Source organism: Ochotona princeps, chromosome 2, assembly GCF_030435755.1.
Source record: "Ochotona princeps isolate mOchPri1 chromosome 2, mOchPri1.hap1, whole genome shotgun sequence".
Lineage (NCBI taxonomy): Eukaryota > Metazoa > Chordata > Mammalia > Lagomorpha > Ochotonidae > Ochotona > Ochotona princeps.
Window position 1 is genome coordinate 41,877,880 of NC_080833.1, and position 24,639 is coordinate 41,902,518.

The 24,639-nt window shown below is 44.0% G+C and overlaps 1 protein-coding gene and 1 pseudogene across 7 annotated transcripts in view; one reads left to right on the plus strand and one right to left on the minus strand.

The window, feature by feature from the left end:
* TUT4 (terminal uridylyl transferase 4) overlaps positions 1-24,639 on the minus strand; it is a 125,979-nt gene that overhangs the window by 92,542 nt on the left and 8,798 nt on the right. For 6 of the 7 annotated variants that reach the window (XM_058655132.1, XM_058655119.1, XM_058655139.1 and 3 more), the window contains exon 2: positions 1,611-2,481. In XM_058655132.1, the coding sequence (XP_058511115.1) occupies positions 1,611-2,391 (781 nt within the window). In that variant the 5' untranslated portion in view covers positions 2,392-2,481. Of the gene's footprint in view, positions 1-1,610; positions 2,482-5,124; positions 5,301-24,639 lie in introns of those variants that run through there. The other variant, XM_058655127.1, reaches the window with a different exon arrangement.
* On the plus strand, positions 14,263-14,417 carry LOC131479697 (U2 spliceosomal RNA; annotated as a pseudogene).

The following is a 24,639-nucleotide window of genomic DNA, read 5'->3' on the forward strand; positions in this document are numbered from 1 at the left end:
GAAAACAGTATATAAGATGACCCAAGTATCTGGGCCCCTGGCACCATGTAGAAGAGCCAGATGGAGGCGCACACTCCTGGCTTCAACCCGCCCAGCCTTTGCTGTTACAGCCGTTTGGGGAGTGAACCAGGGGACAAATGAATTCTCTGTCTTCTGTCTGCATTTTTCTAATGTGTCTTTCAAACAAATCTTTAAACATCAAAATCCCTGAAAAAATTACTTTTTTTTTTTTTAAAGATTTTATTATTATTGGAAAGCCGGATATACAGAGAGGAGGAGAGACAGAGAGGAAGATCTTCCGTCCGATGTTTCACTCCCCAAGTGAGCCGCAACGGGCCGGTGCGCGCCAATCCGATGCCGGGACCAGGAACCTCTTGCGGGTCTCCCACGCAGGTGCAGGGTCCCAAAGCTTTGGGCCGTCCTCGACTGCTTTCCCAGGCCACAAGCAGGGAGCTGGATGGGAAGTGGAGCTGCTGGGTTTAGAACCGGCGCCCATATGGGATCCCGGGGCTTTCAAGGTGAGGACTTTAGCCGCTAGGCCACGCCGCCGGGCCCTGAAAAAATTACTTTTACAAGTAAACTTTAAAGTGTCTTAACCAAATCTTTCAATCTTGTTCCTCCAAAAAATTTGCTGCAGTGTACCCAAATACCTTTTTAAAGAAAAACAAAATCTGATTGTGACATTACCTTGCTTAAACCACTTGAATGGCTTCTCAAAACACAATACAATGCTGACTCAACCTATACATGACAGTGAATAACAAGCAATATACTGCTAGATCACGCAAAAAGAATGTGTGTGTCAACTAAAGACAAGCGCCACATTTACACATACACAACCTTTTATCCGTATGGTAATAAATGAGAAGGGATTTGCAAAATTTTGTTTTCCGATTTGTTTATTTTACTTGAAAGTCAGAGTTTAAGAGTCAGAGATCTTCCATTTATTGGATCATTCCCTAAATGGTCTCAATGGCCAGAGCTGGGTCAGTCTGAAACTGGGAGCCAAGAACTTCTGGGTCTGCCATGTGGGTACTGGGGTCCAAAGACTTGGTCCATCTGCCACCACTGCTTTCCCAAGCCACAAGCAGGGAACCAGATCGGGGCAAAGTAGCTAGGACTCGAAGCAACATCTTAAGGTTTGCTGGCACTGCAGGTGGAGCTTTGGCTTGCTAAGTCACCACACCAGCCCTGAGAAGTGTTTTTTGGTTTTTGTTTGTTTGTTTGTTTGTTTGTTTGTTTGTTTTGAGACAGAGGCAGAGAGAGCATTTCCATCTGTTGATTTATTCCCCATATGGCCACAACTGACAGGGCTGGTCCAGGGCAAAGTCACAAGCTCCATGAGGGTCTCTATGTGGGTGCAGGGGTCCAAGCATTTGGGCCATCTTCCGATACTTTCATAGGTACGTTAGCAGGAAGGTAGATCAGAAGTCAAAGAGCCCACATGGGATGCCACGCTGCAGCAAGCAGCTGCAGCATAGCAATGGCCCAGGAAGGTGCCTTTTTAAGCTTTCAACGCTAATTAAGTCAGAAAACAACAGTAAAGACCATTAACATAGGAAAACCTGACCCAGCAACATTACCTGTTGAATGAGCTAACTGGTACTTACTTGGATCGTCCGAGAGATCTTCGATGCCTGAAGCACTATCATCAGAGTCCCCAGGGTTACCTGCACTGGTGTGTTGCTTTTGAGACTGGGCTGCATCTCCTAGGGCAGATTTCTCTCCCACCACAGCTCCAGCCATCGCTCTGTCCACGGCAGTAAAGGAGCTTGAACTTTTTGTCCCAGGATGTTGTAATTCTGTCTGTCTCATGTTTTCTTTCAGTAGTGAATTTAGCACTTTTTCTGCTTCCGCTGGTAAACTGGGCACCTTTTCTGATTTCATCTGAGGACTGGGTGTTTTTTCCACTTTCCTCTGTAAATTTAGTGCCTTTGCTGCTGCTGTCTGCGAACTTGGTGCTTTCTCTACTTTCATTGGTGAATTTGGTGACTTTGGTAATTTTTCTGCTTTTGCCTGTAAACCAGATGTCTTTTCAAATTTTGCTTGTGAAATGGCCGTCTTTTCAGCTCGTACTAGTAAATTAGGAGATTTTTTGGCTTTGCAATGACTTTGATCTCGAAGGACTAATCCCAAATCATTAGGGCATGAAACACTGCCAACATTTACTTTACATGATTTGATTTCTGAGTTTTCTATACAAATATCATTTTGTTTGTTTTTCTTATTACTATTCTTGTTTGGAGAGGCAGTCACAACTTCTTTTATGGATTTGTCGTTTTTAGCTTTCAAAGTTTGATTAGTTATCACTTTAACTGCTTTGTTTTCATCACAAATCATATTTTTCTTTGGTTCATGATTTTCACTTTTAGAGGTGTTAGACTCTTCCATTATTTGGAAATCAACTTTTTCCCAATTGTGATTTTTGTAAAATTGCAGATCTCCAATAGTTTGAATTGCTTCAAATTCAATTTAGGCAAACTGTTAGGTTTAAAACAAAACAAAACAAAAAAAGGCTCTGTTATTAAAAATACAAAAAAACAACTTTCTTAGAATGGTGAGTAATAAAAACATGTTTTCTCAAAGTTGAATAGTAATAACAACAAAGACAAAACTCAGAACTGTACAAGGAATTAAACAAAATAACAGTGAAACACTAAGGGAATAATAATATATTTATAGTAATAAGACATCAAAACAATGGATTTTTTAACGACAGTAAAAAACATGCTTTTCAACACACAATACAAATTTCAACTAAATGAAACCTGTAAATGATATACCACAATTAATGTAAAAGGAAACGGAATAAAGAAAACACAAGAATTCCAATTATACCTATCATTAGGAATCAGAAAGAATCCTAAATGCTGTGATCTTCCCTACATGACTCACATGGAACAGCACTTACTTATACCTCTAACCTACTTTTCAAATTCAACTCTCTAAATATGAAGAAACAAAATATTTTTTAAAAAAAGATTTATTTTTATTGGAAAGATAGATATGCAGAGAGGAAAGACAGAGAGGAAGATCTTCCATCTGATACTTCATTCCCCAAGTGGCCACACTGGCCAGAGCTGCGCCCACCTGAAGCCAGGAGCCAGGAGCCTCTTCTAGGTCTCCCATGCAGGTGCAGGGTACCAAGGTTTTGGGCCATCCACAACTGCTTTCCCAGGCCACAGGCAGGGAGCTGAATAGGAAATGGGGCTGCCAGGATTAGAACTGGTATCCATATGGGATCCTGGTGCATGCAAGGTGAGGACTTTCAGCCACCAGACTACAGCGCCGGGCCCATAAGGGAATAATTTCAAGACTTTCTCCAATCCTAAGTATAAAGCAACTTAATTAGTCTCATGGTAAATTCTAAAATTCGATAGGAACCCAGAGTTATAAAACTGTAATAATATTCTCTATGATTCTAAAATACATTTGTTTAAATCAACAGAATATACACCAAGAGTAAACTCTAATCTAAGAATGGACTTTGGGTGATGATAATGATTCAATGCAGGTTCAGTGATTTAACAAATCTCACCACTGGGTGTCAGGCATTGATAGGAGACTCTACGCATGCAGGAGAGCGAGCATGGAGCGTACGAGAACTCCACATTCTCCCAATTCTGATATGAACTAAACCTGCTCCTAAAACTCTTACGTGATAAAAAATAGCAAATAAATCAACCAGATTCTTCCAACACAATCATGCCACGAAATATTAAATCTACCACAGAGCACAAACAAGAAATAAATGAAATATATCTTATTACACTGTCATATTAAAATATCATATATACTATATTTTGTGGAAATAAGGATTTTTATGCCTTAAATGGTGATATAAGTCCCTTCATGCCTAAAATCAGACCCACATCTCAGAATGACAACTGATATATGATAAGAATTGCAGTGATGGAGCTGGGACTGAGGGAGAGACGTAAGCCTTAGCCAGCAGCCCACATCCAGAACACTGCTGCACCTGCAATCCCGCTCTCCTGGCAGTGCCCATGAGAAGGTAACAGAAACTGCCCACGTACTTAGATAGCCACCCAGGGGGAGACCTGGATAGAGAAGCTGGACTTAGGCAGCCAGTTGACCACCCCAAGTTTGGAAGTTAACACTTCCTCTGCCAAGGTAATTCTAAATACTCACCTTCTAGGACTTGAGGGAGGTGTCATGTAGCCACTCCCCTTTCAAGTCTCCCAATAGCCCATGATGAGGAGGGGCCAACTTTATCACACCCTTCGTGTACAGAGAACAGATGGCAGAAGCCTCTCTCCCTGAGCATGGCTCCTGTGCAACCATATTCCTCACCTTCTAAATAAAACTGACCACTTGTAAGCCACATTGGTGCCTGTGCTTAAAATGCTTTTTTAAAAATTATTTCTAATTTTAGATGATGTTAACATAGTGGATCAGAGTAAAATGGATCAAGGGTTAGGGAAAACTGGGCAAGAACCTAAAAAGAAAAAAATTAGGGTCTAGCCGAGACCACAACAGTATGAGTATGCCCCACTGTCACAGCCATTTGGGAAGTGAACCAAGCGATGGAACAGCTCTGTCTCTCCTTCTGTCATTCCATCTTTCAAATGAAATAAATGCTGTTTACAAAAAAAACCTACACATATCTATCAACAAAAACATACTGCAGATCAGATTTACAGAGAGAAGGAGAGAGAGAGAAAGATCTTACATCCGCTGGTTCACTCCACAAGTGGTCACATTGGCCAGAGCTGAGCCAATCCCAAGCCAGGAACTTCTTCCAGGTCTCCCACCCAGATGCAGGGTCCCAAGCCTTTGGGCCGTCCTCCATTGCTTTCTCAGGCCACAAGCAAGGAATTAGATGGGAAATGAAGCAGCCAGGATATGAACTGGCGCCTATATGAGATCCTGTTGCTTGCAAAGCGAGGATTTAGCCATTGAACCATCGCGTCAACCCAACAAATAACTTCTAAAAAATAAACATTTAAGAAATCACTAAAATGTTTCAAAATTACATAGCATCACATATGCAATAGACTGCTTTAGCACTGAAACACTATCAGTAATGCACAAAGCTTAAAATACTCACACAGAGGAACTAAAATTTTAAGAGTTACCAGAATTACTTGGAAGACTACTAACGGAGTTTCTAATTCAATACATCTTGGATGATAGGATGGGGCTGGTCCAGAGACCACACTACGAGAACTGTGCCCGGAATTCAGCCAGTGATTAATACACCCCTTGGGGAGGCAGGAGGTAGCTGCCATTTAGAGAAAGTAAGAAAGAGGAAAATTCAAAAAGCTGTTAAAAGGAAAAAAAAACTATGATTTTGTGTTTTACTTGTTTAAAATGTCAGCTTAGAAAACAGCTAGCTCAAAGACTGCCAGCCTGCCCGCAGGAGAGGGCAGCCAGCCTACACCACAGGTCAAAGCCAAGCAGAGAACAGATAAAGCCAATCTGAAGAAGCAAGAGGCATCATGTCAGAGAAACTCTGGCCAGTTTCCTCGGCAACACCTCTCCATCCATGACACCTGGGGAGAGTCTCCCTGGCAACAACTCCCTTTCCTTTCACTAAAATTTCCGCCTATAAATGAACAATCCAAATCACTCCCAAGGCTCTGAGTTCTTATCAAAGGCTTAAGTAGTGAACCCTACTCTGCTGTATCACCAGTTATGCCCTGGGAGAAATCTCAGTGTTTTTCAGACTCTGAGTTCTCTCCAGCGGACTGCACCTACCAGCTGTGTGCAGTACACTTGGCTTACCATAATAAATCTGCTCCCTACACTTGGTGTCTCTGTGAGTCTCATTCAATTTATTGTCCAAGGTTCACAGAACCTGTCCTCTACACCCACCAACACTGGGATGCCATTAACCCCTACTGGTTCCCAAGGATTTAAGTTCCAGCCCTGCTCCTGACTCTACTTCCTGCTATTGTGCACCCTAAGAATATCCAGGAGTTCCTCAGAGCTTGCTCGCTACCACCTGAGACCTGGATTGAGTTCCCAATCCCTGGCTTCCACCTGTATCATACCCAGCTGCAAAGGCATTCACAAAATGGCTCAACAGATGGGTGTCTCTTTTATCTGTTGCCAATGCCCTCCACTCCTATTTCTATCTCTCCCACCTCTTCTCCCACACTGAACCCCACAAATTAAAAAAAAATCTTGAAAAGACCTACAGCCCTGACAGAAGTTAAAGGAAATCATGCCTTGCTACACAATCCTACACATTTGATTCATGTCACTCTCCCAACTATATGGTAAATGCCATGAAGTAAGAAATCATCTCTGATTTTATGTACCATTACATACCTTGTATATACAAAGCACATACTCCACCGATATCACATGGATTAATGAAAAACTAGCCTGAGCTATTCAATTGTTTGCATTCTTATATTAGAAAGTCAGGCCACCAACTTTAGGCAACTGCCTAGGTTTGCCTTGTACCTAAGCAGGTTTACACACCTAGGAGAAAAGCAACCAATAGCTAGCTGACATTCTGGGACTGGTTAATATCAACTCCATTGATTATATAAATGTGCCAGCATAGACGCCTATTTTTTTTTTTAAGATTTGGGCAGATGAGGGGTGCATAACATTCCCCATGTCATCACAGGTGCACAGGGGCCAGTGCTACCCAACCACCATGCACACATAAAGGGGCTGTGCACTCACTGCCTGGGAACAGGGAACTGGGGCGGGGGGGAATTGGAATGGGGGCTATTGAGAGATTGTTTGACATCTACAAAATGATTTATAAGGGGTTCCATGGACTATGTCACTGAACATGCAGGTAATAAGCGAGGTGAGATAGAGTGAATCAGACTAGGGGAATCCAAACAGCCTCCTGGGGTCAGGCCAAAGCACCCACCAGCAAGCATAAGAGCCCTATTTGGGGGGTGGCTCTGGTAGTGGCTCTTTGGAGTCACCCCAACTAAGCTGCAGCACCAGGACTGTAGGCAGGGCTGGGCTGGGCTGAGCATCCAACAGAAGTTGGGACTGGAGACAGGCCAAACCAGGCTGGGCTACAGCATCCAGTGGTGCACACAACAGCCAGGGCTGAGAGCATGAGAGCATGCTGGGCTAAGCAAAGTGCAGCACCACTGGTGAGTGCCAAGGCTGGATCAGAAATGGAGCAGCTGGGAAACAAAACAGATTATATATGGGATGCCAGCACCACAGAGGTTTAGCCTGTTATGCCACAGATCTGGCCTAAGCACCATTCACTCCTTTCCTAAGGAGACGGGGAATCTTGATTCAGCAGTAAGTCATGAAACATTATCTGCAGTAACAGCCTCTTCCTCTCCCTTACTGTTTGGCTCCTGCTATGTAAATGGAAGAACATCAATTCTGCTCTTCCACACTCTTTGTCACACACAGGACCTGCAGTTCAGCTCTGTGTCTGAATAGTAAATCACATGAAATTATACATACAAGCTCCATTTTCCAATTTAAATCTTACTAATAAAAAATATATATCCTGGTCTCCACCATATGCTTTCTTTGTCCATTTGTCCAGAATTCAGAAAAGGGACATGTTCTACTACTGAACCCATTTAAACCTCAACAGAATATAAGGTTTAATAAGACTGCACATCTTCAGACTTTGTTTAGGTGGGTATAAAATTTGCTCAAAATCTTATGGTTCCTTTTCAATTATTTTTAATTTCTATAGCTACCACTGAAAAATGTCATTCTTATTCTTCATCTTTCTATTACTGGATTGGGTTATTTCTCCACACTAATGAAGCATTCTCTCTTTGCTCTAGCATTCTGAGATTTCGAGGGTATAAGTCTTGCTGAAGATATTTACTTATTCACTTTGCTGACAATTCAGTTAGCTTTTAATCTATGAAAGACATTCTTCACTCCTTGGCCTATTTTCTTATATTTTATCTTCTATCATTTCCTCCCCTTTACCTTCTCTGCTCTCATTCTACATGGCTCCTAATAATTGGACTTTAGGCCCCGTAAACTGATTCTCCAATTTTTTACATTTTTCTTAAATTTCTCCATCTCTTTTTGTTCTCCTCTCTCGGGCCTCCCTAAGAGGCCGTTGAACTTGAACTGGACAAGTGGGATGCTGGACTCTGTATGGTGTGAGCTTTTAATTAGGGAATCTCAACGGAACTTGAGCTGTGGTTATGCATCAAGGTGAAGGAATTCACCATGGGGGAAGGGTTTGGGGTGAAGGGGGGGGGAATCCCAGTACCTATGAAATTGTGTCATGTAATACAATGTAATTAATGAATAAATGAATATTAAAAAAAAGAATTCTCTCTCTTTTACTATTTCTATTCTCATCTTGTTTTATTACTATAAAATCTTATTTCTAAGAACATGAATATAGCTTTCCTGTTCCCTGAATTTCTTCTTACTTGCATTGCTTTTTGTTTGTTTGACTCTATTCCAAATATAATAATAAGTATAATAGGAGTCACAGGAGGAAATAGAGAAAGGTACAGAAAAAAATTTTGAAATAATAGCCAAAATTTTTACAAATCTTAAAAAGACACAAAAATACATTTGCAAAAAGTGTAACGACATTTTTTAAAGTTAAAAAATAACAAATTTTAAAGATTAAACTCAAAGAAATTCCTAGAAACACAATGTATTCAAACTGTCAAAACTCAAAAACAAAAGGAGAAATTTATAAAGGGGCAAAAGAGTTTAACTGATCAAGCACACAGATAAGCAGACTTCTCATAAGAAACCATGCAGACCATAGGTAGCAAGATGACATAAAGTAAAAAAACGAACTATCAGGGCCCAATGGCGTGGCCCAGAGGCTAGAGTCCTCGCCTTGAATGCCCCGGGATCCCATATGGGCGCCAGTTCTAATCACGGCAGCTCCACTTCCCATCCAGCTCCCTGCTTGTGGCCTGGGAAAGCAGTCAAGGACGGCCCAAAGCCTTGGGACCCTGCACCCGCATGGGAGACCTGGAAGAGGTTCTAGGTACCCAGCTTTGGATCAACGCAGCACCGGCCGTTGCACTCACTTGGGGAGTGAATCATCGGACAGAAGATCTTCCTCTCTGTCTCTATATCTGACTTTGTAATAAAAATAAATAAATCTTAGGAAAAAAAAAAGAACTATCAACTAAGAATTCTATTCCTGGAAGCTACACCAGGAACTAGCAAACTAACCCTCTACCTACGGCACCAGCATCCCATATGGACGCTGGTTCCAGTACTGGCTGCTCCACTTTCCAACTTAGGGCCTAGGAAAGCAGCAAAGGAAACTCCTGCACATGACAGACCGAGAAAAAGCTCCTGGCTTCTGGCCAGGATCAGGTCAGCTCCAGTCACTGCAGCCATTTGAACAGTGAACTAGTGGATTTAGGATCTCTGGTTTTCAAATAAAAAAAAAATAAATTAAAAAGAGAGAGGGAGGGAGGAAGGGGGAATGAGAGAGAGAGAGAAAGGTAGGAAGGGTCAAATCTCATTAAGCTACTAAAAAAAAAACACTTCACCCTCCCCCAAATCTTAAAAAAACATTCTGTAACCATTAAACCTGTCCTAAAGAAGGGATGAGTGTTCCCACTTGGGATAAGGTGTAAGGTCCCACTGGGGATACCCACATTCCACACTGGGTTGACCAGGATTAAGTCTCTCAGCTCCACCTCAGATGTTACCTTCCTGTTAATGTACACTCCACAGAGAAATTAGGAATCACTCAAGCACTTGAGTCCATGTCACTCAGAGGAGATTGAGTTCAAGGTTGAAGGCTTTCACTTAGCCCAGCCCTGCTGGTTTTGTGAGTGAACTAGCAGATGAACAATTTCTGTGTGTGCATGAGTCTGCCTTTCAAATAAATGAAAATAAATATTAAAAAAAAAAAAAGAACAACGTAGGAGAGAGGCACTTGGTAAAATAAAGACAATACTCAGGACACCTCCACTCTAAATCATAGGCCCTGCGATCAAGGCCTGGCTGCATGCTCAACCAATTCCAGCTTTCTGCACATCTGGGGAGGCACTGGGTAAGAGCTCAAGTAGCTAAGTCCATGCCACCCACATGAAAGAGCTGGACTTAGTTCTGAGTTCCTGCTTCAGCCTAGATCCACCTCAGCTGCTGCAACATGCAGGAGGTAAAGTAGTAGATGGATGGTATTGCCTTAATCTCCATACCTCTCCCCTCATCTCACCCTTCGTTCCTTCTTTCTCTCATGTGCTTTCTGTATGTTTATGTGTTTGCCTTTCAAAAAAATCTAATTAAAAAAACTAAAAAAATTATAGGAGCTGGCACATACATAGCAGGCTACTCCATCAACTGTGGTACCAGCAACCCCTATGTGCAAGTTCATGACACAGCTGTTCTACTTCAGATCCAACGCCCAACTACTGTGCCTTGGAAAGCAGTGGAAGATGACTCAAATCCTTGGGCACCTCCACTCACTGAGATCCAAAAAAGCTCCTGGTTTCATTTCCACCTAGCTTGAGACACTGCTGCAATTGTTGGAATGAACCATCAGATGAAAGATATTAATTCATTCTCTCTCTTTTTCCCTTTCAAATAAGTAGTAGTCTTTTTAAAAAGTAAGAGTACCATTTTGTCTTTTTTTATTCTTTATTATTATCATTTTACGATACAGTTCCATAGGCCCAGGGATTTCCCTTACCCCCTTCCTCCCGCAATCGATGTCCCCTATATCATTACTACAGTATAGTTCTTCATACACAATCATATGTCCATTATTGCGGGCATGGACAATGGAAAAGAGTTCAGTATCCAATAGTCAAGATACAGTTAACAGTTTCACTAGGAGTCCAGCTTTGTCTGGAAGTAGAGATGCATACTGCATTGTATCCTCACATCTGGAAATGATAGTCTCCATTACACAGTTACTATACATCCTCTTAAATGAAAAGGCACAAAACAAAATCAACAGAAAGAAAAATTAACACCATGAAGTTGACTACTATTTTACTGAATGACTAATGTGTTGCTGAATAAAAAAGAAAATTAAGAACCTTCTTGAAGAATATGATGCTTCTGTATGATCTATGAGTTACTGAAGAATTTAAACAGAAGACAGTGTTTTGAAGAGATGAAACAAAAAAATCTAAATCCATGAGATATATCTTCCGCTGATTTTTGTTGCTGAGATATGTCTCCTGTAGGTAACAAATAGATGAGTGTTGCTTTTTTAATCCAGTTTAATAATCTATATTGTTTCACTGATGAGTTTAAGCCATTTATATTGAGAGTTAATATGAATGAGTGGTAATTTGGTCCTGTCATTTTAGGAATGGGTTGTTCATTGATTTAGTCTTCTTTTACTAGGATGTTCTTCACACATGGCTTTGGTTTTGGTGGGCGCTATTCCTTTTCTCTGTCAAGAGAACACCTTTAAGTATCATGAGTAGGGCAGGTTTGGAAGAGGCATGTTCTTTTAACTTTTATTTACTGTGGAAGAATTTTATTTATTTTCAAAGACAAAGGAAAATTTTGCTGGGTATGTTATTCTGATCAGACAATTTTTTGCTATTAGAATCTGGAATATGTAACTTCATTCTCTTTTGGCCTGTAGAGTTTCCTGTGAGAGGTCTCCTATGAATTTAATTAGCATTCCTTTATATGTAAATTGATTTTTTCACGTGCACATTTAAAGATCTTTTCCTTATGTTTGATTGAAGAGAGCTTGATTGTTACATGTTGTGATGCAGATTGCTTTTAGTCAACCCTGTTGGGAGTTCTGTGCCCCTCTTGGATGTTGTTTCTCAATTCTTTCTCTAGATTAGGGAAATTTTCCATTATTATTTCATTGAATACACCTTTAATCCCAGCTTCCCTTTCTGCACCTTCTGGGACTCCCATAACTCTTACATGTGGCCTTTTAATAGTGTCTTTCAGTTCTTGAATACTTTTTTTTAGCTTGACCCAGCTCAGCTTCGATCTTTTCGTTTGTTACCCTCTGCTGACAGGAAATATCTTCCAATTCTGAGATTCTTTCTTCTGCTTCATTCAATTTTCGAGGCTCTCCACTGTAATTTTAATTTGCTCCACTGTATTCTTCATTTCTGATACACCAGCTTTCATTTAATTCATTTCCTGTGTGACATATTCCTTAAATTTCTTGAACTCCTGTATTATGTGTTTCTCGTTGTTGACAAGCTTTATAACAAGTGTTAGGAATTCTGTACCCCTCATTTTCTAGATGTTAACTCTGAGGTCGGCAAAGGTTTTTTTTCAAAGACTTACTTATTTTTACTGGAAAGTCAGATATACAGAGAGGAGGAGATAGTGAGGAAGATCTTCTGTCCGCCAATTCACTTCCCAAGTGGCTGCAATGGCTGGAGCTAAGCCAATCCAAAGCCAGGAGCCAGGAGCCTCTCCCAGGTCTCTCGTGCTGATGCAGGGTCCAAAGGCTTTGGGCTGTCCTGGACTGCTTTCCCAGGCCTCAAGCAGGAAGCTGGATGGGAAGCGGGGCTGCCGTGATTAGAACCGACACCCATATGGGATCCTGGCAAGTTCAAGGAAAGGACTTCAGCTGCTAGGCCACTGTGCCGGGCCGAGCAAAGGCTTTTGCTACTTCACAGGGGACTTTTCAGTAATATTCCTTGTGCCTTTGTCTCTTCTTTTGCTCTTGATCATTGTACTTCTGGTTATCAGATTCTTCTCCTTGGGGCAGGTTTCTAAGTTGTGTTACCCACAGATCTACAATTCGATTTAATTACTCATTGTGGTTGATTATACCTCTTTGCTTGCCACTCCCTCCAGCCAGTTCCAGGTCTGAGTTCTTACATTAGACACCTACCATGGTCTCCGTAGCCCCAGCTTCTGGATACTATACTGAGGCTGCACTGTGTTCTGTACAACCTTTCTCTCACTTCCTGTTAGAACAGTTACCAGAATTAGGGAGACACCAGGTGTGCTAAATAACTAGATTGGTGGTGGGGCTGATCTTGCTGGAACCTGTTGGCTATAAGGTCTGGTGGCCAAACACACCCATTTTGGTAAGTACAATGTCAAAGTTGGTATTATTTTCCCTGGGGACCATTGCAATGCACTGAGCTCAGTGAGTTTACTCCCAGCTTAGGGTATATGCAGCTCACTGTTGCTTGTGCAGTCTTAAAGTTTTTCCGCACTGTACAAAATGGTGCCTGATGTGCCACTACTAGTTTTTTTTTTTTTTAAGATTTATTTATCTTTATTGCAAAGTCAGATATACAGAGAGGAGGAAAGACAGAGAGGAAGATCTTCCATCTGATGATTCACTCCCCAAGCAGCTGCAACAGCTAGAGCTGAGCTGAGCCAAAACCAGGAGCCAGGAGCTTCTTCTAGGTCTCCCACAAGAGGGTGCAGGGTCCCAAGGCTTTGGGCTGTCCTTGACTGCTTTCCCAGGCCGCAAGCAGGGAGTTGAATGGGAAGCAGGACGATTGGGATTAGAACTGGTGTCCATATGGGATCTCGGCGGGCACATTCAAGGCGAGGACTTCAGCTGCTGGTCCACTGCATGAGGCCCAATGCTAGAGTTCTTGGTCTGCTGGCCAACAAGTCTGAGGGTTACTTGGACCTATCTTGGGTGGAGCCTGTAGGATGCCATTTTGTTGCAGTTCACTGAGCTAGAAATGAGTTCAATCCCAGCTTAGTGCATGCACAGTCCTATCCAATAGCCTTTGCCTCCCTATACAAAATGGCGCCCATTCAGCTCTAGAAGGAGGACTGAGCTGTGAAATTTACCCTGTTTCCGCACCATCCATCTGGAACTTGCTGCTCTGTCTCTGCTCCTGATTAAATCAAATAGACCAGCAGGATGGGTAGTTCTTTGCCTGGGTTCACCTCCTGAGCTCCCAGTGAAAGTCCCTTCCCACCTGGTTGTTGATGGAGTTTCGGCTGCCAGTGCAGTTCAGATCACTGCTTGCTGAACGCTGCTGGGGTACCGGTCACTGCAACACCACACTGTTGTGTCCACTGCTTCCTTGTGTCTGTCATTCTCCTCTGCTGTTGTTCTGTCCTCTCCTATTTCCTAGAATGTGCCCTCTCTGCTTCACACTGGCTAATGTTTCTGTCTAAACATGTCCTTACCCTCTTCCGCCATCTTGATTTTCCCGACGATATCCTCTTGAGCCCATTTTGTCTTTATTTTGTTCTTTGAAGTTTTTTGAAATGACTCACTTAGGGATAATTATAAAACTAATACTAGCATAGTTTCAGTAGTACACGTTTTTCCAATACATCTTTGTCCATCCCTATTTATATTTTTATGAGCACATATTACTGCTACATATTATACAGTGATTAGGGCTACATTCTGAGAAGTTCATCATCATGGCTTCTCGGCCTTTTGGCTAAGATCAAGTGCAGTATTTGAGCAGTTCATCATTAGACAATTTCATCATTATGAGAACATTATAGTGTACTTAGACGAACTAAAATGACAATGACATCACAGGTGGACCACTTCTGTATATGTGGTACATTGTTGAATGGAATTCCATCATGTGATTTATGATTATACAGTTTTATACATTATGCCCTTTAACATGGGTTCATTATTTATTTATTTGTATTTTTAATCATGGAAAGAAATAAAATTAAGGTTTACAAATCAAAAATACAAAAACACTGTTTTTACAGTTGTGTAACTGACTTTATCAATATTATTTATTTCATCTATGGATTTTAATTACTATCTTGTATCCTTTCATTTCTGCCTTAAAACCTCCTTTCAGCATTTCTTGAAGGTCAATGAACCTTCTCAGTTTTTGTTTATCTGCAAATATAATTTGTATTTTTATTTTTAAAACTAGTTATTTGTTGGGCAGGAAGGAGAAACAGCAAGATCTGCCATCCACTGACTCACTCTTGAAATAGCCATTATAGCCAGAACTGGGGCCATCCAAAGCTGGGAGCCAGGAGCCATTTCTCCAACTTTCCGCAGACATTAGCAGGGGCTGAATCAGCAGAGGCACAGCTGGGATACAAACTGGCACTAATATTGGCAGTAAGCTTTAAATGCTGTGCCATCACACTGGCCCCACAGTACTCAATTTTAAAAATCAACCAGATACATAAAAAGGCAAAGATAAAGGAATTGCAGAGCCAAACACATTTAACATATACAGAAAAGAAATAAGCAAATGGCAAAGTAAGTCTACCACAGTAATTACTTTAAATATAAATAAATTAACATGTCCAAGTACAGACATACTAGGGGCCTGGTGCAATGGCTCAGTGGCTAAATGTTCGACTAACATGTGCCAGGATCCCAATAATGGCAAACCTTCATATCCAGCAGCCCTACTACCCATCCAGCTCCCTGCTTGTGGCTTGGGAATGCAGTGGAGGACAGCCCAAAGCCTAGGGAGCCTGCACCCGAATGCAACACCCAAAGAATCTCCTGGCTTCCCATTGGCTCAATTCTGGTTGTTGTGGCCACTTAGGGAGTGAACCAGCAGACAGATCTTATTCCCTGTCTCTCCTCTCTGCATATCTGACTTTGCAATATAAATAAATCAATCTAAAAAAAATAAAAGACTGACACACTGGATTTTAAAAAAAAAATTAATCTATAATCTTCCTGCAAAAATTCATTTTAGACAGAAAGAGAATGAAAGGTTGGGGTAGGTAGTGTGGCACAGCCAGTTAAGTCACTTCTTGAAACACTGCCATCATAAAGCAGATTGAAATCCCAGGAGCTCCAATCCAGCTCTCTGCTACTGTGCCTCAGAAACCAGTGGATGCTGGCCCAACAAGGAAGACCACATAGGAGGAACCACGATGGAGTTCCTGGATCCTGGCTTCATCCTGGCCAAGTACCAGGTGACACCAGCCATCTAGGAAGTAAACCAGCATTTGCTGCTTTCCCTTTACATAAGTTTTTAAAATATTATTTGGAAAAAAAGTCTGAGAACCTTTTCAGGACCAAAAAACAGCATGCATAATGAGCTGAGAATAAGCCAGTACATATGTTTGATCAGGGAGCTGAGTTTATAATTTGGAAGTCCCCAATTCATAAGCAGATTGTGGCAGCTGCAAATTAACTGCTGCAGAACAAGGAAGGCTGAGCAGAAATGGAAAGGAATAATAATCACAAGCATTAGGTGATTACCTGCAGTCTTTTTTTAATCAATTTATTTTTTATTGGAAAGTCAGATATACAGAGAAAAGGAGCTAGAATATCTTCCATCTGATAATTCATACCCAAGTGATCACAACGGCCAAAGCAAAGCCATCTGAAGCCAGGAGCCTGGAGCCTCTTCCAGGTCTCCCACACGGGTGCAGGGTCCCAAAGCTTTGAGCCATCCTCAACTGCTTTCCCAGGCCACAAGCAGGGAGCTGGATGGGAAGCGGGGCAGCCAGAATTAGAACCAGTGCCCACATGGGATCCCAGTGCATACAAGGCGAGGACTTTAGCTGTTAGGCTATCGTGTGCCCCAATAACCTGCAATCTTATCAAAAGCAATTTCAGTAGAAGTGGGCAGGGCTACAAAACCCACTGGCCTGCATGAGAACTGAGTTATAGCGCAAACCAGGACAGGCTGAGCGACTCTATCCACTGGTACATGCATGAGCCAATAAGTGCAGGCTGGTTGGGCTTTGCTGCAGCAACAGTTAGCAGGTGCTTGGTCTTGGGGCAAGTCCTGTCAGGCTAGACCATGAAAGCACCTGGAAAGTAACAGACTGAGCCAGACTCCACACCGGCTGGCACACGCAGCAGTCAGGTCTGAGGTCACCTGTGCCGAAGTTTCTTTGGGGAAATCCAAACTGGTCCACTGGACTCAGAATTCCAACCACAGTGAAAAGCACAGGATAAGTGGTCTGTCTGTGGAGTGCAAGTGTCAGAATTAGGTCTCCTCAATGCTGAAGCCTGTGTTGTAGACCTCACGCTCAGCTGCACATTGAGGCCTGCAAAGAATGTCTAGTACCACGGAGGGCAGAACAAACTGCACAGCTCTCCTGGCCAAACTTTGACAGCCAGTATCTGGGCAAGTGAAGATTCTAAACTGGACTATGTCAGTCAATGGACCTTGGAAGGATTTCCTCATTTTGGAGCAATGAAATCAACACTATCTCAGAAACATCAAAACCAGTTAAGCAGTACCCTCAGAACATGCACATCAGGGATCCTGGGATGACACCTGGTGGCGCTTCTTTATCCACAAGTACTGCGGCAGTTGGGGTGCTGGCAGCAGCCCTCCCCACATCCTTCCCACTTTCCCTAGATATAGGTAGAAAAAGGAGATTGGAAACAGTTGTCTCATTCGCTTTCCACCATTTGTCAACCCTCCACATCTTAATTGGTGGTCCACATGGGCAGGCATCCTTCTTAACTATTTAAACATCATCAGGGCTCAGTGTGGTAGCCTAGTGGCTAAATTCTTGCTTTGTATGCACTGGGATTTCATGTGGGTGCCAGTTTGTATCCCAGGAGTCCCACTTTCCATCCAGCTCCCTGCTTGTGGCCTGGGAGGCAGTCGAGGACAGCCCAAAGCCTAGGGACCCTGCAGCCACCTGGAGGAAGTTCCTGGCTCCTGACTTCAGATCAGCTCAGCAAAAGTCATTGCAGCCATGTGGAGAGTGAATCAATAAATGGAAGAGTTTCCTTTCTGTCTCTCTTTTTATCTGAGTTTATAGTAAAAATAAACAAATCCTTAAAATAAAATACGCATCAAAAATAAAATAAATTCATTATTAAAAAAGTATGGAGAGGTTATGATAAACAGTTAAATGTGACATTTTTCCTGAAAAATTTTGTGCTAATTAGTAGGTACTGTCTATGAGAATTGCAAATTTTTCCAACTTTAATTAACCCACTTTTATCAGCATTATCAAAATTTCTTCCTTGTTTCCTTTTTAATTTGGAAGACAAAAATACAGACAGAGAAAAAACAGAGATGTTGCAAAAATGGTTCACTCCCAAAATGGTCACAAGGGCTGGGGCTGAACTGGTTAAAACCCAGATGCCAGGAATTTATTGTAGGTCTCCCATGTGGGTGCAGGCGCCCAAAGACGTCCCTCTCCTCCACTACCTTCCCATGCCATTAGCAGGGAGCTAGACTGGAAGTGGAGTTGCTGAAACTTGAACTGGTGCCATACGGCATGTGAGTGCCACAGGTGGAGCTCAGCCTGCCACAGAATGCAGCAGGCCCCATTTATTAGTATTTCAAAGAATTGCAAAGAACAAAAATTGGTTAACACCGTTCCATAAAACAGAATAGTAAGAAAGAGAACAAAGGTCTTTTTTAAAATTAATTTTATTATTTTTATTGGAAAGTCAGATTTACAAAGGAGACAGAGAAACATCTGTTCACTGGTTCACTCTCCAGTTGGCCGCAACAGCTGGAGCTGAGCTGATCAGAAGCCAGGAGCCTCCAGCTTCTTCTGGGTCTCCCGTAAGGGTGCAGGGTCCCAAATCTTTGGACCATACCCCCACTGGCCTCCCAGGCAAAAGGCAAGGAGCTGCATGGGGCAGGGAACAGCCAGCACACAAACCGGTGCCTATATAGGATTCCAGTGAATGTAAGCTGAGGATTTATCCACTGAGTCACAATGTCAGGCCTGACAACGGAGATCTTAAAAGCAGTAGGGTAGAAGGCGGAGTCCAGGTAAGTCTGAGCAGCAGCACAGCAAGCGTGTCTGGGTGCCCCAGACACATGACTGTGACCCAGGCATCCTGCTAGGGATTCTAGTTCTCCATGCAATGCTGCTATGTGCAGGGTCCTGGGCTTGTGGGATCTGCCCAATGGCCACCCATCAGTGAGCTCTGCGGTCTTGGGGGTATGAAATTACTGCCTAGGGACATCCATGGACAAGGCCACAGTACGTGTAGGCAAGGAATGAATCCTGAGAGACACCCAATGAAAGGGATATTGTACTTGCGATAAGCAAGGGGACTAAGACCTGGTGGTTTGGAGGGGAGAGACCTGAAGATGTTTTTGGGTCAGACTCATGCACCAGCCACATGGAAGTCCTGGGTTGGGATTGTTAGCATGGAACATGGATGACCACGACACACCAGCACAACGCAAGCTATCGCTGGGGAGCCTGTTTGGCAGGGCTAGGCATGACGATGGAATTCACCAATGCTCACTGGTAGTGGGGCTGGGAACAAGCAGGGCAGGTCCAGGCTGCAGCACCCACAGGTACAACCTAAAACAGGGTGCAGGGTGGGTTAGGCACACCAGCTCATGCAATGGCTGGGATGGATGAGCCAGGGCATGTCGGGTAAGGGCCAACCACCCAATGGCATGTGTGAGATCTAGCAGGGGAACCTGGGAAACTCCCCAGTAGGTCATAACTCCCACTGATGAGAACGTGGCCCAGGCCTGGGTGTTGGGCAGGCTGGGTAGGAAGCAGAGGCTTCATCCATCAGCAAGTGTATAAGTTGGTTTTGGAAGGCAGTGGACCAGGCAGAGCCAAGCAACACATGACCCACTAGCAAGTGCAGAAAACAGGATGGGCTAGGCTGCCATACTTATTGGTTTGCAAGAGTCAGGAATGAGAGCTGACTAAGCAGGGCCAGGTTGCAGCACCTACCAATGAGAATTGGGCCTGGGGGTTGGTTGGGCCACGCCAGGCTACAGCTAAGACAAAGGCCAAGACGGGAGGAGCTATGCCAAGCTGGGTCAGAGCAACCACTGGCACGAGCAAGATCTGTGGCTGGCATCAGGCCTGGTTAGGGAGCTAAGGGGATACCCTGGCTGGTTTATGGGTTCCACTGGTGAGTGCAGAGGCCAGAGTAAGGGACGCAATCTGGTCTGGATATGGATGCAGTCTCCCTTGGCACCAGTGTGGACTGAGACTGGGGCGTGAAAGACTGGGCTAGACTCCAGCACCCATTGGAGCTCGTGAGAACCAGAATAGGTGTAGGATGGGCAAGGCTAGGTCTCTGTCCCTGCTGAGCCATGTGTGAGTCGTGCCTGGGTATCGAACAGGACTGGCTGGGCTGCAGCACCTAACAACAAGAAGCAGAATGGGTGAGGACCAGTCAGGATAAGTTACTGTTCCTGTGGGACAGGAGGTGGACTAAGTCAGGCTAGGCCGTGGACCCACTGTTGTGAACGAAATCTGGCATTAGGAGAGGTTCTGACGGAGGAGTTTGGCAACACCTCTGTCAGGACACAGTCCCTGCAGGTGAATACAAGAACCAAGAAAGGAAGCAGTCCAAACCAGGCCAGGTTACGGTGCCTGCAAGCTTACCTTTGGCTCAAGTCTGGGGCAAGCCAGACTGGACCAGTTCATATCACTTGCTGGCAAATCCAAGAGCCAGAATGGTGTGTGGGTCATGCCGGTTTGGGCTGCAATTCCAGCCAGTTCACACTAGGGCCAGGACTGGGAGCTGGCTGGGCTGGTTAAGCTGTAGACCCCCTAGTGTGAGCCAGAACTGGGGACAGGTAAGGCACAGCCAGGCTACAGCACCCACTGGCAAATGCTGAGGTGAAGTGAAACATACATACCAGACTGGGCAGCAGCACCCAATCAGCACACATGAGACTGAGACCTGGGGCAGAGTGGGCAAACCTGGTAATGGGGTTGCAGGGAGCTCCCCTGCTAGGCCACTATTCCACTGTGAGCAGGAGAGGCGCAAGGCAGGGCTACAACACCTGTTGGTCTGCATGTAAGCTAGACCATGGACAAGCCAGGCTAGGCAGAATGTTACCTACTGGTACATGCATAAGCCAAAGGGAGTGAGGGTTGTTTGGGCTTTGCCACAGCATCAGCTAGCAGATGCTGGCATGGGGGTGAGGGGGGCAACTCTGTCGAGCTAAATTGCAGTACCACTTGGAAAGTGCAATATTTAGGAATGGGAGTGGGCCCGGTAGGGAAACAGTGGGCAACTCCCTCTTGCATTGTCACTCTGTCTGGTAAGCATGGGAACCAGGACTGAAGCAGGCATGGCTAGACAGACAGTGGCACCCCCAGCACATGTGTAGGCTGGATGGTAGGGCTGGTTGGGTTGAACTAGGCTTCAATGCCCAGTGACATGTATGAAACCTGAATAGGATGTGGGACAGACTGGATCAGTCTGTTGTACATACTGGCAAGCACAGGACCAGGGCCGGAGGCAGGCCTGGTGGAGGTTATTATGGGTTGCTACAACTCCCACTGGTTTGCATAAGGGCAGAGTGTGCAGTTGGCAGGATCGTGCTGGACTTCAACAGCCATTAGTTTGCGTAGAAGATAGGGCCTGCAGGCAGAACTGACCCAGCAATTGAAACCACCAGCATGCCCATAAGCTGATTAGAGCAACAGACTGTGCCCGACCCTGTATTGGCAAGCATACACAAGAGTCAGGTCTGGGATCACCTCAGATGAAGTTTCTTTGGGAATTCTCTGAACTGAACTGCTGGATTCAGAACTCCAATCACAGAGGCAATTGCAGGTTCCATGGTCTGACCAAGGAATGCATGTGTCAGAGCTGGGCCTCCTCAGTGGCTTAGACGGAGCAGTGGACAGCACATCCAGAAGCACAAGGAGGACTTGGCAGTACACTGGAGCCTTCAGGACACCTGGTACCATAACAGAGGATGGAGGACAAACAAATCAATCAACTACTCCAGCAAAGAGTTGGCAGTGAATGCCTGGGCAAACAGAAACCCTAAGGTGGACTATGTCAGCCAGTGGATTCTGGAGAGACTTCATCATGATTGGAGTGGCAAGACTGGCAGCAATACAGAATTGCTGAACTATCAAAACCACCTGAGCAGGACCCTCGGAGCATGCTCCACACTGGGGACCCTGGGATGGTTGGGAGGCTGGGTGTGGCTTCTCCTCTTATCTCTCCCCTCTCCCCAGATATAGGAAGGAAAAAAATGGAATGTCAAAACAATGGTCAAATCCATTTTCCTCTAGCCCTTGACCCTTTGCACCCTAATCAAATATGTAAAATGTACAAAAAATAAAATTTATACAGTAAGAAAATGTATTAACATGCTTTTAAAAAACACAGTAGAGTATAAAACACCATCAGATGTGAAGAACACTGGAAACTCAGTGGAATATTGCTAAGCCATGTTAAGGACCTAACTAAGTATTTAAAACATGAATCTATAGGCCCAGTGCAGTATCCTAGTAGCTAAAATCCTCGCTTTGCACATGCAATGAGATCCCATATTAGTGCTGGTTCTTTTTTTTTTTTTTTTAAAGATTTATTCATTTTATTACAAAGTCACATATACAGAGAGGAGAGACAGAGAGGAAGATCTTCCGTCTGATGATTCACTCCCCAAGTGAGCTGCAACGGCCGGTGCACGCCGATCCGAAGCCGGGAACCAGGAACCTCTTCCAGGTCTCCCACGCGGGTGCAGGGTCCCAAAGCTTTGGGCCTTCCTCGACTGCTTTCCCAGGCCACAAGCAGGGAGCTGGATGGGCAGTGGAGCTGCCGGGATTAGAACCGGCGCCTATATGGGATCCCGGGGCGTTCAAGGCGAGGACTTTAGCCGCTAGGCCGCGCCGCCGGGCCCTTAGTGTTGGTTCTAATCCTGGCAGCCCCGCTTCCCATCCAGCTCCCTGCCTGTGGCCTGGGAAAGCAGTCAATGACAGCCCAAAGCCTGAGGACCCTGTACCCACATGGGAGACCTGGAAGAGGTTCCTGGCTCCTGGGTTCAAATTGGCTCAGTTCCAGCTGTTGTGGCCACTTGGGGAAGTGAATCCTCAGGCAGAAAACCTTCCTCTCTGTCTCTCTTCCTCTCTGTATGTCTGCCTTTCCAATAAAATAAATAAATAAATAAAATTTTAAGAAAACAGAACTGTTTGAACCATATGAGTTCATACATCAAGGAAAGTGAGTTGAATATCACAGTTTACAGAAAGAATTCAGAAAAAAATAAAGATGTACAGGTGATTTTTAATGTTAGGCTTCCAATTGTCCAATGTCAAGAATTATACCAAAATACTGGGAATACAGTGCAGCAACCTAAATGTTCCAACACTGAAATGACAAATCAGCTATGAAACACAGCCAGCAGGGTACTAGTCCCACAAGAAGAATTTTATACAAAGGTCAAATAGTGTACAAAACAATGTCGGTCTTGTTTCTTCACTTGGAGGGGACATGTGAGATAAGTAAGCTACATCCCAAAGAAGGAAAGAAGGTTTAGTATGATAATTCTCGACACATGTGAGAAACAGAGCATATTTCCAACAGAAAAAAAAAAGGAGGAAGACAAGAATGGGATGTGGGAGAAAAGCAAAGAGGCCATCTATGAGGCTACCTTTATAAAGCCTTTCAAACTGACTGTAAAGCGCCTCCCAAGGCGATACAGGAGTCCTTGAAAAGTTTATGGAAAATGCATATCATGAAAAAACTACTATGCATGGATTTCAAAGTTTTTTCTAACCAAACAAAACATTTTTTCAAGAAACAGAGACAGAGCTCGCACATCCAGTTTGTGGCTCAAATGTCTACAAAGGATGAGCTAGTTCTGGACCAAAAGTAGAAGCTGGAAACTCAATCCAGATCCCTCACCTGAATGACAAAGAACCAAGTATGACATCATCTGCTTCCCAGGATCGACATTAGCTGGAATTAGTAAGTGGAGCCAGGACCAACCCAGGCACTGCAATAAAGGACGTGGACTATTAAGTCAAATGCCTACAATAAAATAAACCTATCTCTTAACCCCATTTTCCATGAACATTTTGAAATTTTCTCATGTAATCCTCACATACTGAATACTTAAAGTTTAAAAGTTGTAACACAGAAGTCAACATTGTAGCATAGCAAGTAAAGCAACCACCTACAACTAGACATCCCATAAGGGACTGAGCTCCTGCCTTCTTTTCCCAGTGAAGCCTCAGGCACTGCAGGAGCTGGGAGAGTGAACCAATAAATGGGAGCTCTCCTGATCTCTCACTGTGCTTCTCAAAACACAAACAAAAAAGGTGTGGGGGGAGGGGCTGATGGCTCAATCTCTAAATCCTCACCATGTTGGTGCCAGTTCATGTCCCAGCTGCCCCACTACCAATCCAGCTCCCTGCTTGTAGACTGGGAATGCAGTAGAGAATGGCCCAAAGCCTTGGGACCCTACATCTACATGGGAGACCCAGAAGAAGCTCCTGGCTCCTGGCTCCTGGCTCCTGGCTCCGGACTGGCTTCGCTCTGGCCATTGTAAATACTTGAGGGTGAATCAGCAGATGGAAAATCTTTCTCTATCTCCTTGGTCCCATAAATCTGCCTTTCCAATAAAAATAATCTTTAAAAAATAATCTTAAGAAAAGTGGGCAGGTCAGGCGCAATAGCATAGTGGTTAAAGTCCTCACCTTGAACATGCCAGAATCCCATATGGGAGCTGGTTCTAATCCCAGTGGCCCCGCTTCCCATCCAGCTCCCTGCCTGTGGCCTAGGAAAGCAGTCGAGGACGGCCCAAAGCTGTGGGATCCTGTACCCCATGGGAGACCTGGAAGAGACTCCTGGCTCCTGGCTTCAGATTGGCTCAGCTCTAGCCGCTGTGGCCACTTGGGGAGTGAATCCTCAGGCAGAAGATCTTCCTCTCTGTATGTCTGCCTTTCCAATTAAATAAATAAATAAATAAATCTTTTTAAAAGGGGGGGCAAAGTCAGATACAAGAGAATTTCAACCCAGATGCAAGGATGACTTGATATCACAGGGAATGTTCCTATATGAAGCAACCACATTAAGCTATTAGACTGATTTGCAGTCTTGACAAGGATCTTTTACTAGTTATATAACGTTGGTCAAAT